Source organism: Tribolium madens, unplaced genomic scaffold, assembly GCF_015345945.1.
Source record: "Tribolium madens isolate multiple individuals breed KSU strain unplaced genomic scaffold, Tmad_KSU_1.1 Scaffold_97;HRSCAF=244;Tcas5.2_LG3a, whole genome shotgun sequence".
Taxonomy (NCBI): domain Eukaryota; kingdom Metazoa; phylum Arthropoda; class Insecta; order Coleoptera; family Tenebrionidae; genus Tribolium; species Tribolium madens.
Window position 1 is genome coordinate 8,251,004 of NW_025401069.1, and position 12,428 is coordinate 8,263,431.

Genomic DNA, 12,428 nt, shown 5'->3' on the forward strand with positions numbered 1-12,428 from the left:
TATTATTAATAAAATCTGAACTATAACATTTTATACACCCATGCCAAAAACAACCATGATATTGATAGACTGTATTGGTCTTTTCATCAAAGCCATCAACTTTTGATCCACATATTTTCACTTCACCATTGTTTAATGCGTGTTTGATATCAGGATTATTCAGACTATTTAGCCATGAAATTGATTGTTGAGAATATTTGTCGWTGTTTGGCTTGTCAACAARAGCTATTGTATTAGTTTTAATAAATTTTGATCTGTATACAGCCATGCAGGTACCYGCAATTGTAATATATCTAAATGGYTCTATATTAGCGATTTCTAAAAACTGTTTCCTTAACTCGAGACATCCATTTCTTAATATATCAACATCAGAATTARAGTAATCATAAAGTTCTTTTTTAAAATSAAACACATAGTTCTCRTTTCTCTTTTGTTTATGCCATTCTAAAAACTCTTCCCTTTCTTTTGGTTTCATAGAATTAGCACCATAGTATTTTGTATCAGGTATTTTTCCAATATAGTTCTGATTTTCTATTGTATTAAAATAATGTGGAAAATATCCTTTTTTAAGTTCTTTTAGACCGAATGTTTTGGGGAAGTTTTTTAAAGGTCCTTGAACAAAATTACTACTATCAATAATTCTTAAATTAATTGCTTTTATTTCSATTAGCATTATTTTAGATCCATTATATATACAGAAAGGTTTGATACTATTTTCAACGCAATATTTTAAAATAAAGTAAGAATCATATCCTTTAGAATAATGTGCGATAGCTGTATATCCTTTATGATCTCCAGAAATTAACCATTTGCAAAAATCTTCGTTGGTTTCGAAAGAATTATCATTTCCGCTAAAATCGTGAGATATAACTAAATTAGCGATGTGTTTGCCTGTTTCTTGCATTGCTTCATAATCAAAGAATAAATATTTCTCCGTATAAGAACATTTAGTTGTATGCTTTTTAGATCCACATTTAAGGCATTGAAAACTCTCTTCGCTTTTTCTTGGTATTTTAACACAATTTTTACAATCTTTACATTGATAAATGTGATATTTTATTCTTTTGTTTGTTTTATCAGGAATATCACAATTTTTGCAACTTTCAACTCGCTTAAATTTAATATCATGAATTTTGTATTGTAAAAAACCTTTTTCATTTTTTATCTCTTTTAAACCATTATAAGTCATAAGTAAATCATATTCTACCATATCTTCTATTATTTTATCTGCTGTTTTAGCAAATCTGTCTGGTAAAAACAACTTAAATTTACATTCGTCTTTGCCGATCAATGTAATTACATTTTTTTCTTTATTATCTTTACTTGTAAATTGTTCCCAGTTTGTTACGGTATACTGATGACCTATTTCTATCTCTTTAAGTGATAATGTTTTAAGTTGGCTAGGTTTTATTAACCTCTCGTTTGTTTTATCAGGAAAAGTTACTGTGCAACCTTTTCTACCACAATTTTTACAACCTTTTACTTTAMATTTATTATCACCGTCTTTCATTATTGTCTCACATATTCCGCCTTTTTGTCGTTTCAATTGCATATAACATCTATGTTTTAATATTTCAACTTCTTTATAACAATTTCGACATTTTTCCCGTCCACATTTGTGTTCTTTACTACCCTTTTCTATCATTTTGTTATATAAGGAAGGAATAAACTATGCAACAAAAATTGGTAATATCACCAAAGATATTGATCAAATCTTGATTCACTGCTCCCTAGTTCGACCTGAGACTAATGATCCATACGGTGTTTATGCGCATGGATGGGAATCCTTATCAATTGAAAGAATTTATAAACATGGAGATGTTTTTACTCTTGTGATGGGATCATAAATAATTAATTTTTTATAATCCTAATTTTGTAATAAATACCGTTTTTCTCTTAAAGTCGTTAATTTTAAAATATACCTTTAAAAATGTTTTCACGATTTTTTTTGCTTTTCTGCTTACCCTTGAAAATCGGGATATTTTAACGATTTTTTTTGCCTTTCTGTTAACCCTTGAAAATCGAGGTGATTTACCTTAAAAAGTGCTGTGTCTTGAACGGGCTTTTGCTTTTATCTATCTTGAAAATCGCGGGTGTTTTCCTTGAAATTCGGACGAAGTCCTCATGAGCGTAGCGAATTTTAACTTTTTTAACTACATGGAAAACCAGGGTGTTTTACCTTAAAAAGTGCTGTGTGCTGAAGGAGCCCACTGCTTTTCAGTTTACCCTTGAAAATCGGGGTGTTTTACCTTAAAAAGTGCTGTTATTTTAAACACAAAGTTATCTCCAGAAGAAGTGGAAAAACATGTGCATAAATTCTTAAAATTTTTAAAGTAATTTTTGCTCTTTTAGTACTTTTATTAAAATGCTTCGCATGTAGAAGACAAAATCTAGTTTCTAGTGTGTTAATAATTGGTTCTTATCTCTATCTAAGCCAAAAATCGGTTTGTGTTGAGCCGTTGTGCTTTCAGTTGTCAGTGGTGTTAAATACATTATTAATCATTCTCATTTGCTATCATCATCAATCACATTAATAATACATTAATATAAGTACTACATACATTTCTTTCAATTTCATTTTATTTTGTCCTTTCAAACAAGTATAGGCATTTAACATTTAATTAAGAAATTCATTATCTCATTTTCTTTAAGTCAGCACTTGTTATCTATTACAAACACTATTAGAATTTTGTTATTCATTTTCCTTTGTTTCACAACCGTGTTTAGACGCGTTCATCCACATACTGAGAGCTGTTCGTATTTGTACTGTTTGTATTTTAAATTAATAACAAACGAAAAATCAGTTATCGAAGACTCAATTCCATAACAGTTGAAATTATTCTATTAATTGCATTTTTGTGTTTTTTATTTTTATGAATTTGAGGTAAGTAATACCACTAGATCAAATATTACCTCAAATTAATTGGAATTATTATTTATTAGCCTCCTTTTAAATCAACTCTTTTCTGTATTTGCTTATCATTTCCGATAGCACAATGGAGCAAAAATGTTTTGGGGTAAAAAATTCACGCATAGAAGAACTAAGATTATTTCAGTTGGCTATTAAACACAGACGGTCAACAATGTCGTTCAGTACAACTGCTAAAATTTTCGCTGGTGAAGAGTTCGTTGAAAAAACAGTTACAGCGAGTCAACGAAAAATAACAATAAAACCATCTGATCGAATACTTGATATTGATAATTTTGTGCTTCCCAGACAACCACCGTGTGTGTTAACAGAAGAGACAGCAATAAAACTGCGTATGACCGACTATTTAAACATTACAATAAAATTTTCGACCATAGAAGAAAGAACAAATTTCATTAGAGCCTTGGGAGATTTGAACCCTTTGTAATAATGATTTAACAGTACTTTTCATTTTATGTTGTTTTATTCTTGCAATTCTAGGGAAAGCTCATGTGACTCTGACGACGACCAGCAGAATGCAGCAAATGGAATACTTACGTTAAACAAAAATGGAATGAATGGATGAATTTGTCGTTTAATTTAATTATTATAATACATACTTTAAATTAATGAAATAATAATGTACTTTCTACTTTTTTGCACTAAATTTAATAAATCCTTGAAAAATTTGTATTTTTAAAAAGTGTTCTGGAGGGGTTTACTAATTACACCAAATTCAAAACAGGGTAAAATCTTTGAAAAATGTTAATTTTAAAATATACTTTTAAAACGGGGGTGTTGTCACGATTTTTTTTGCTTTTCTGTTAACCCTTGAAAATCTGGGGTGTTTTCTATTTATCCTTGAAAATTGGGGTGTTTTTGTGCTTTTTTTAGATTACCTTGAAAACCGGGCTATTTTGCTTAATATTTTTACTTTTTTTAGATTACCTTGAAAACCGGGCTATTTTGCTTGATATTTTTTACTTTTTTTAACTACCTGGAAAATCGGGGTGTTTTACCTTAAAAGTGGCTGTGTACTATAAGGGCTCACTTAGTAGTCTGTTAGAAGAGCGGTGTTATAAGTAAAATCAAATAAAATCGTCTTTAATGAAGGTTGTCAGTTTATGTTAATTTTGTTTGAAAATAAATATTTTTTATTTAAATTTTATAACGCCACATGTTTCGTTCCTATCAACTTTTAAATATTTCGTCTGATAGGTTTACGAAGTGATAAATTCTTTCGCCGTTTCGGGACTTAATTTGTTTTCCAGTTATTCAAGCTTGTGGAAAATTCACCCAAACGTAATAAAAAGTTTCCATGCAAAATTAAAATTTTCTTTCTGAAATTTGGAAGCAACCTCAAAGTCACTTAAGCATAAGTATGTGAGAGCATTGGGTTATTTCTCCAGTAAAAAAATACGAGAAGTACTGATAAACTTTGGTTCTATTGTCTTGAATTCATTCAAAATTCCAAATATGATCTATAACATTTTGTCGCAGTTGTGTTGAGGTGGAAGGGGATATTTTTCAACATTCTTATCTTTAAGTGTGATTTATTTTTCCAGCTGTTATCTAGCGTCAATTATATGTCTGTATAATTATGTTACCGCACCGGTACTTATAATTTACTTGCTAAGTACTATAAATTACAATTTTTTAAAATTAGTTTGCAAATAACGTGCCATGTGGAGCAGTCACGCCAATTACATCAATTTTAATTAAATAAATATTTTGATTTGCTGTTAATTAACTTTGTGTAGGTTATAGGTGAGCATAACTCTCAGTTTGCGTAATCCTTGTTTACCTACACGTTGTAGTTTTTCCACGGCGGCGCTCTAAACCATATGTAACAATATCAGAAATTTCCCAACTCTTATCTCAATTAATTAATTTAATTCCCGTTTCCAAGATAAGAAATCCCTATCTAAACGTTAAAATGTGTTTTAGGAGCGCCAACCGAGCTGATGCCTAGTATTCTGGGCGCTTTGGACGCCATCATAGAAAGTAACAGAACTCAAAACGTGAATGCACCAAGAAAATCTCCGCAAGTCGGAAATTTTGCCAATCTTTCGCCCTGCGTTCAGAAGATTCTAGCCAACGTACCCGACCAAGAGCTCAACAAACGTTTCAACTCGGAAGAAACTTTGGGACCAAAACGCGGCAATAGGACGTCGATTTACAGATCACTGCGGTCGCCGGAAAAACACTTGAACAGAAGCAACGAGTCGCTGGATATTATTTCCCCGAATGTGCAAAAGATGATTTCGAATTTTCCGGATGCTGAACTTGTTTTGCCAACCAGTGATAGGAGTAAGCCTAGTCGAAACGGCTCGTTTTTGCACTCCAAGAGTGACGGAACGCCGAAAATTTCCTACCAAGATGAAGACTTTTGCGATGGCAGTAAATCGAATGGTGTGAATAGTGAATGTGATAGTTTGAGTGTTGGGGAAGTAGACACTTGTGACAGTTTCAAGAACAGTGACGGCTGTTATAGTCCCAAGCCGCTCGGATCGTACTTGCACACTTCCCACGGGATTGCTTCGAGGACGCCTGTCGGGAGGAAAAACATGGGGAAGTACCTCCAGGTATGGCAATATTCTCTTAAGCTAAAATTAGCTCTGACTTAATCTTATTAGCCTTCTATTGTTGGGTGATATTAAAATAAACTTCGCGCATGGTTATGTCATTAAAATTACATTTTTGTTTATAAATACATTGTTACTACAAAGACCAACAAATTGCAGAGGACGTTGTGATAAAGACTTCCTCACGAGGCTAAAGATAACATGTGTGTGCGATTGTCAACTTATTTTTCTTCATTTATTATCTCAGAGGAACCAAATGTGTAGGAGTGTATGTAAATATTTTAGTATTGTTAGCTGCAAATTTTCTTCTAATCATAGTGACGACTAAAGTCAACAGTACTTACATTAGTTGTGTAACGCATTTTGAAGGTAATTTTTTATGTATCATTGTTTAACTAGGTATGTTGGGAAAATAAAATAGGCGGAAATTAGAATCTAATTGAAAACACCAACTTCCTTTAATTTTTTACTTGTTTATATCGAGAGATCAACATAATTTGTAATCGAGTCATTCCGAAAACGTATGTCTGTCAAATAAAATGACAAGTTGAAAGGTAAAACGGCATAATAAAAGATGATGATTTAAATTACTAAATTTATGATTTACCTTCAAAAAAGAACTGTCCTATTATACGTCGGCGACTAATTCCAACCCATTTTGCTGTTTTACCTTTTGACTTGTCATTTTATTTGACATTTTACCCGCAGTTAGTTCAAACACAGACATACGTTTTCGGATCTAAAGATGATTCGATTACAAATTATCTTGATCTCTCGATATAATCAAAATATTCTCGCAAAATTGGAAATACTTTTCATATAAAATTAATTTTTCGTAATTGTATAAGAAAAAAGTGAATTTTTAACTATTGGTTAAATGTTGTAGATTTGTAAGTACATAGTTGAATATCATAATAAATAAATATTGCATTTTTTTACTATATGTATGTGTTTGAAAAAGACTTCTAGCCCATTAATATCTTATTGGGCTGTGCATAACTATGCTTAATTATTTTGTATTTTTCTATGAATTAATTTATTTTAATAGGCTGGATAAATAAATTTTCCAAATTTTATAATGAAATGCGTGATTTGGCAAATATATGATAAAGTTAATAATTTCTAGAATTATTTATTTATCTAATTTTTATTTCATTACCTGTATACCTATTATAATCATTTTTATTTCGATTGAGAAATATTCGTTTGAAAAATAGTTATTCCCAATGAGAGACTTATCGAAGGCTTCGTGGATGAATCATTTTTCCTCCTTTGCATATAAAAAAGGTGAATGTTTTAACAGCCTAATTCCACCGAATGATGTAGCACGAAACTTTATTATTTATTCAATTTTAAAAAAAGTAATAAAATTGTAAAACGTCACTTTACTTGTTTCAACTTAATGTGAAAATAATTATCAGTTTGAGTCATAGGAAGAAGCAATAAAAGTCCTCAAAGGCTTTTAAATTGCAAAACTTTCATGCACACACCTATAAATTAATTTTCCACGTTAAGTGAATATTTCAGAGTTTATCAAGCGTGCGTTTGCGTGAATACACAATACAAATATGTAGTCAATAAATTAAGAACAAAAGGTCGTTATTACGCTTCATAGTTGAAACGGAAATGGTTTACTGACTTAAATTTATTTCGTGGAGAGTAAAAGTTAGTAATTTTTACTATGGGTAACAGTTTTGACAAAAATTGTTGCAACAGGATTAGCCTCAACTCTTGTATTTTCCTTTCTCATGGGGTTCTGTACTTGCGAAAACCAATATTTCACGTTTCATCACATAAATCCCGGTGTCTGATTGGGCCCATAAAAGGAATAATTTGGATATAATCACGGCAAAAATTACCAGGCTATTTAAGGAAATGCGAAAGGCTGCTCCTCCTATAGCACACCGTTACTTAAATTACTTTATACCGAACATCAAACATCATTAGCGGTATTCTTAAGAACCGAAAAAATTTATACACAATGGCCCTTGATGTTATCAGTCTAGAAGAAACAACCATCAAAGAACAAATTGTCTTTTCTCAAGTTCTAAAGACGAATTTTTTTAATTTTCACATCTAACAATGAATGAAGAGTAGAGTCTTAATTGTTGCAGTTAATGGCAATTTGATGAGGTTAGGGGCAAATTTCCTGTCTTGTATGAATCAACGTGAGTCACTGTAGTCGTGAAACTTTAACTTAAACTTATAAAATAATGAAATTTTATTGATTTAACCTGTTTTTTTACATCAGTTGTACCAGTGCCTTTGTTATCTTTATATTTTTCCTAGTACTGATTGTGATAAAGGAGATAAGGGTTTTTGTAAAGGACTTTATTGGCACACTTCTTGTTTACCATCGTGAAGCTATGTAACTAAATGAACTATTTTAAATATTCACAAGATAAATTGTTGTGTAAAGGTACTATTAGTTCAGCTGTAACTAAGGAAAGCATAGAGAATCTGTAATTGTAACATGTAGACAGGATAGATAATAAACTTGTACATATTTGCTTGCTGTTTGCATTCCTTTGTTAATCTAACACAGTCACGCGTTTTGGATAGGGAAATTTTTTGAATAAATTTGATTTCGTTCACATTCACCGTGAAAATTTGCCCCTTCGCTCATAAACGTTCTTTTATTGCAATCAAGCAATGCTGAATTTTATTTCTTTCACCATCATTATGAAGTGGTATGAGCAAAATTAGAATTCAAACAGTCTGGCAGAATTAAGGCTTCCGTTTTGTTGTTCATTTAAAATATACTTGTTGCTATTTTGGCACATTTTATAATGAAACTAAATTTTAATTATATTCACGTCTCTTCATACATATTTAGCTTTACTTTTATAGATGTATTATTATGTTGGTCGTGCCATGTTAAGTAACTGTTATTTAGAATATTTCTTTCGTACATACATAATTACATATTGTTAAATGGACTGTCTACAAAGCTCCAATAGCTTGTTTTGTTTTGCTAACCATCAAGAATTCTTATATGAAAAGGACTAGTAGTTATTTCAAACATCTATTTAAGCTTGGAATGCTATTGTTAATTTAAACCTAATTTATTGAACTAATCTCCCAAAAATTATAATTTGAAGATTCACACAATGATTAATTATTATTATTAATTTGTAACTATTAATTTTTCTAGAATCCTCATGAACTTTTATCAGTTTAAAAGTGTTAAACAATGAAAAACCTTATGAGCATGAATTGCAACATTTTTGTTAACAAATAACAGATTTTTAGCACAAGTTGTTGCAGCAATTTATCTATTGTTCAATAAAAAATAAAATTTAATTTTGGATTAAGTTATCATTTATTTTACATTTGCCAATCGTCAAATTAATACCGGATTAAAATTTGCTTTCAATTAAATGTTATGTAAAATTGTCCTCAATAGAAAATTTAAAAAAATGATTACTACAAACTAGTGTAATTTTATTGAATTCGTATCACTGGAACGTACAATTACAGGGTTCAAATAAAAGTAAGATTTTATTAAGTGTAGAAAAAAGTGTCATACTTTTTCATCAAAAATAGGTGTTTTAAAAAGTAATTACCCTGGTTTCAAAAACTTTCAAACCTGAAAGAAATGAACGTTTCTTTCTCATTGACAAAGCTATTTCCAACAAACTTCTTGCAGGTTTGCAAGAGGATGAGTAAAATTAGCCACAGATAGTGATGAAGTTTTTGCTCTTTTTGCAGGTTCCGAGTGAGACAAGTGTGGGCACAAGCAGTACGACGTCGTCTGAAGTTTCCCGCCCTGTTTCACTCACAAGCCTAGGGTCGTGTTCTTCTAGTGGAAGCAGTGGCCCCCATCAACCCAATTCAGCATATCTCGCCTCGGCCGAAAGTCTCGACAGCGACCCCGAACCCACCGGAAGCCAAGGTTAGTTGAAAAAATCCGGATTGGTGTGCGGTGAATGGCAATGAAATCATCCGGGCATTTCTAAGAATCGCCGCGATTCTCTGAAAGATACTCTTCTTCGCGAAACAAGGGAAGTTGCATTTTATAGTCCGGATGGGGTATCTTTGAGCAACATCGTCAAATGTAATTAAATTATTCTTAGTACAACAGCTTTGCGTGTGACGCCAAAGGTTCCATTAAATTAGCATGCAAGGAAAAGATAATGCAGAAACTTGCCATAAACATTGTATCCTGGAGCTGTCTAAGGAGTAGACTTTATCAGGATAAATGTAGAGCCAGTTAAACGTATTCGTGCTTTGGCCTAGTGCATTTATTTGAGTGGTGAAATTTTCTTACATTTAGCCTATATTTAGATCTGCTTGGGAGGAAGCAGTTGAAAGGTACCAATTTATTAACACTACACTTTCAACAGAAAATTTCAAAGCAAGTGCAGAGCAGAACTTGTCTAGTCTGATTAAAATCAAGCAAAATTTTTATTCATTATGCAGTAAACAATAAATTAATTATAGGGTAATTGCTTAATTAATTTATCGATCAAAGTATTTTACATAAGATACTCGTAATTAATTTTCAGTCATGAATTAAGATGTTGCTTTTTTAAAACACATAATTATTGTATTAACTTACCTGTTTGATTTTCGTTCATAAGTCAAAAATAAAAATTTCGGTTTTTGAGACTTTATTTGTTTATAGAGAATTTTAATAAAAATAACTTGTGTAGAAGTAATTTAAGAAATTCTTTTTAATGGCGCTTTAAATAGTAATTAAATAGGAATAAAAAGATCACTGTTATGTTTATGTATACCCAATTTTACAAAGGGTAAGAGATTAATTTCAGCAGCGGAAAAAAATGTATTGTATGTCTTTCGTTCTTTGTCGGAGTATTGATAAACTGTTCCAAATCCTTAAACAAGGCTAAACGCACCACTTACCGTGCAACCCTGTTACAGGTTCGGCAGACAGTGGCATAGCAGAACAGCCAACAATGAGTCCTGAAGCTCGAGTTCTGCAGGAAGTGTTAGATACAGAAACCGTATACGTCGCCGACCTCAACGAGGTCATCCAGGTAGGTCTATCACATATTAATAATGTTTTCGCCATTGCGAACACTCTTGCATGACATCATAAATCATGAAGTGACGTCATTCATGTCGCTTGTTGTATAAGAAGTTTAAAACAAGAGACTTTAATGTAACAAGTGAGGAATGACATTGAAGCCTTTAATTATTTGTAAGAAGTTGGTTGCTTATTTACGCAAATGGTTGGTTTCCGTTTTGTTAATATTGAGGAGTAATCAGTGGCGTATGAGTAACTCGAATTTAATAAGTTAATAAATGATTCCTGCCAATTGATTCTCTGAAAACAACTAACGTAGCGCATTTATAACTGTATTGCAATTTTATGTTTTGTTTAGATTTATTTTTAGATAAATTATCGTCTTCTCTTAAACATTTAAAACGGTTATTTACGGAAGGTGTTTCTTCAGGGTACAAACTCGTTTCGAGTAATTTCAATAATTTCAAAAGTACTAGCTCAAAAACTTGTATTATTTAATTCAGTTACTTGCTGGCAGCCAGATAAAATTTTATACGATGTTGCAGATTGATAATTTTCATTTCGTTGATTATTGCAAAATTTTTATCAGTCTATTAGTCATCTTTCAGATTGTTTTTAGGTTTATAATTATCCAGCGATGATGACAAAACACGTCTACAATAATATTTTTTTAAGGGGTTAATTGTTTTTATTGTTATTTTAGTATCTTATTTGTTTAGCTATTATTTTTGATTCTATCGAAATCTGTTTGTTTATTGTTATAAAAATGTACATGAATGTAAATGTAAATAAATAGAAAATTACCTGCTGGCCCGGCAATTTTTTTAGACAAACCTTATTTGAAAGAAAAATGATTTTTTCATTACCAGCATTCATCAGCTTATGTAAGGTCAGTCCGGTTATAAAATCTTAAAACTTTATAGCGGATCGTTAAAAACTCATTATCTAACACATCCATTTATCCATTAAAAATGAAAATATGCACTATAACAAGTCATCCTAAGTAAACATCAATCATTTATCCTGCCACATCTCGTTTTCGTTCACTGCTAGCAATTATTAGTTACATCATAATCATTACTCCATCATTCCAATTATCCACTGCAAATAAACAATTTTTGAGACGCGACCTTCTAACAATTAAAAATTACAGATTTTTTGTCTGTGTACTTATTAAGACTTAAAACCCGTCGTGATACAACAGATAGGAACTGAAAAATTCCTAATAAGCGACCATGTTTGTATTTTAAATTTATTATAAGAGTAAATAAATTACTGTGCATGTAAGCGATAAGAGTGTTGTCACACATGAATCAGATTTTTTAGCTGTGGATAATGGTCGGAGCCGACGGGGATGACAAATAGCATTACTATCTTGTTAGCAAGACTATTGTTAAAGGGTTAAATGGGCTTTGCGGTTTCTTGTCATACTTTCATGTTTGCATTTGAAATTTGATCGATTCATTTGAGTGTTTATTTAGTAGATGAACGAAGAAAGCTCAACATTTAACTTTTCATCGAAGGGTCAAGTTTAAATAAACAGTGTTTACAGTAATGATAACAATAAAATCGACGAAAATAGGTGCGGCTATTTCACGCTGTATTTCATACTTTAAGAGACAAATAAACAAAATTATTTCCAAGATTCTATTCTCAGATGTAAGAAACAAAAGTATCTGTTCAAGAAATAGAACTATACTGTTAGAAACCGGCCTTGACTGTCTTCCGGAGATTCAAAACATGCCAATGACTCATACTCTGACCACAAATCCTCAGAGTTCGATCTCCTGCTGCCATTCTTCTTTATTAGAGAGTTATTACGCAATCAGTGTCCATTGAAGTAACCACATCTTATTCATCCGATTTCTCCTCCAGCGACCGGTATTTCACTTAGCGTCTTCATTAAGGCTTTGTTTGGCTCGGTGGCTTTATGGCTTTTTGATAT

At 31.5% G+C, this 12,428-nt stretch overlaps 1 protein-coding gene and 1 long non-coding RNA gene across 7 annotated transcripts in view; both read left to right on the plus strand.

Moving 5' to 3' along the window:
* The window catches only part of LOC123015063 (pleckstrin homology domain-containing family G member 1), a 38,472-nt gene that overhangs the window by 22,891 nt on the left and 3,153 nt on the right, over positions 1-12,428 (plus strand). For all 6 annotated transcript variants that reach the window (XM_044414501.1, XM_044414505.1, XM_044414503.1 and 3 more), the window contains exons 2-4: positions 4,856-5,493; positions 9,205-9,388; positions 10,378-10,493. In XM_044414501.1, coding sequence (XP_044270436.1) covers positions 4,856-5,493; positions 9,205-9,388; positions 10,378-10,493 — 938 coding nt within the window. The remainder of the gene's footprint in view (positions 1-4,855; positions 5,494-9,204; positions 9,389-10,377; positions 10,494-12,428) is intronic.
* On the plus strand, positions 1,973-4,849 carry LOC123015069. Its single transcript, XR_006413362.1, has 3 exons — positions 1,973-2,884; positions 2,944-3,352; positions 3,410-4,849. It is a non-coding gene; the product is annotated as an uncharacterized LOC123015069 (long non-coding RNA).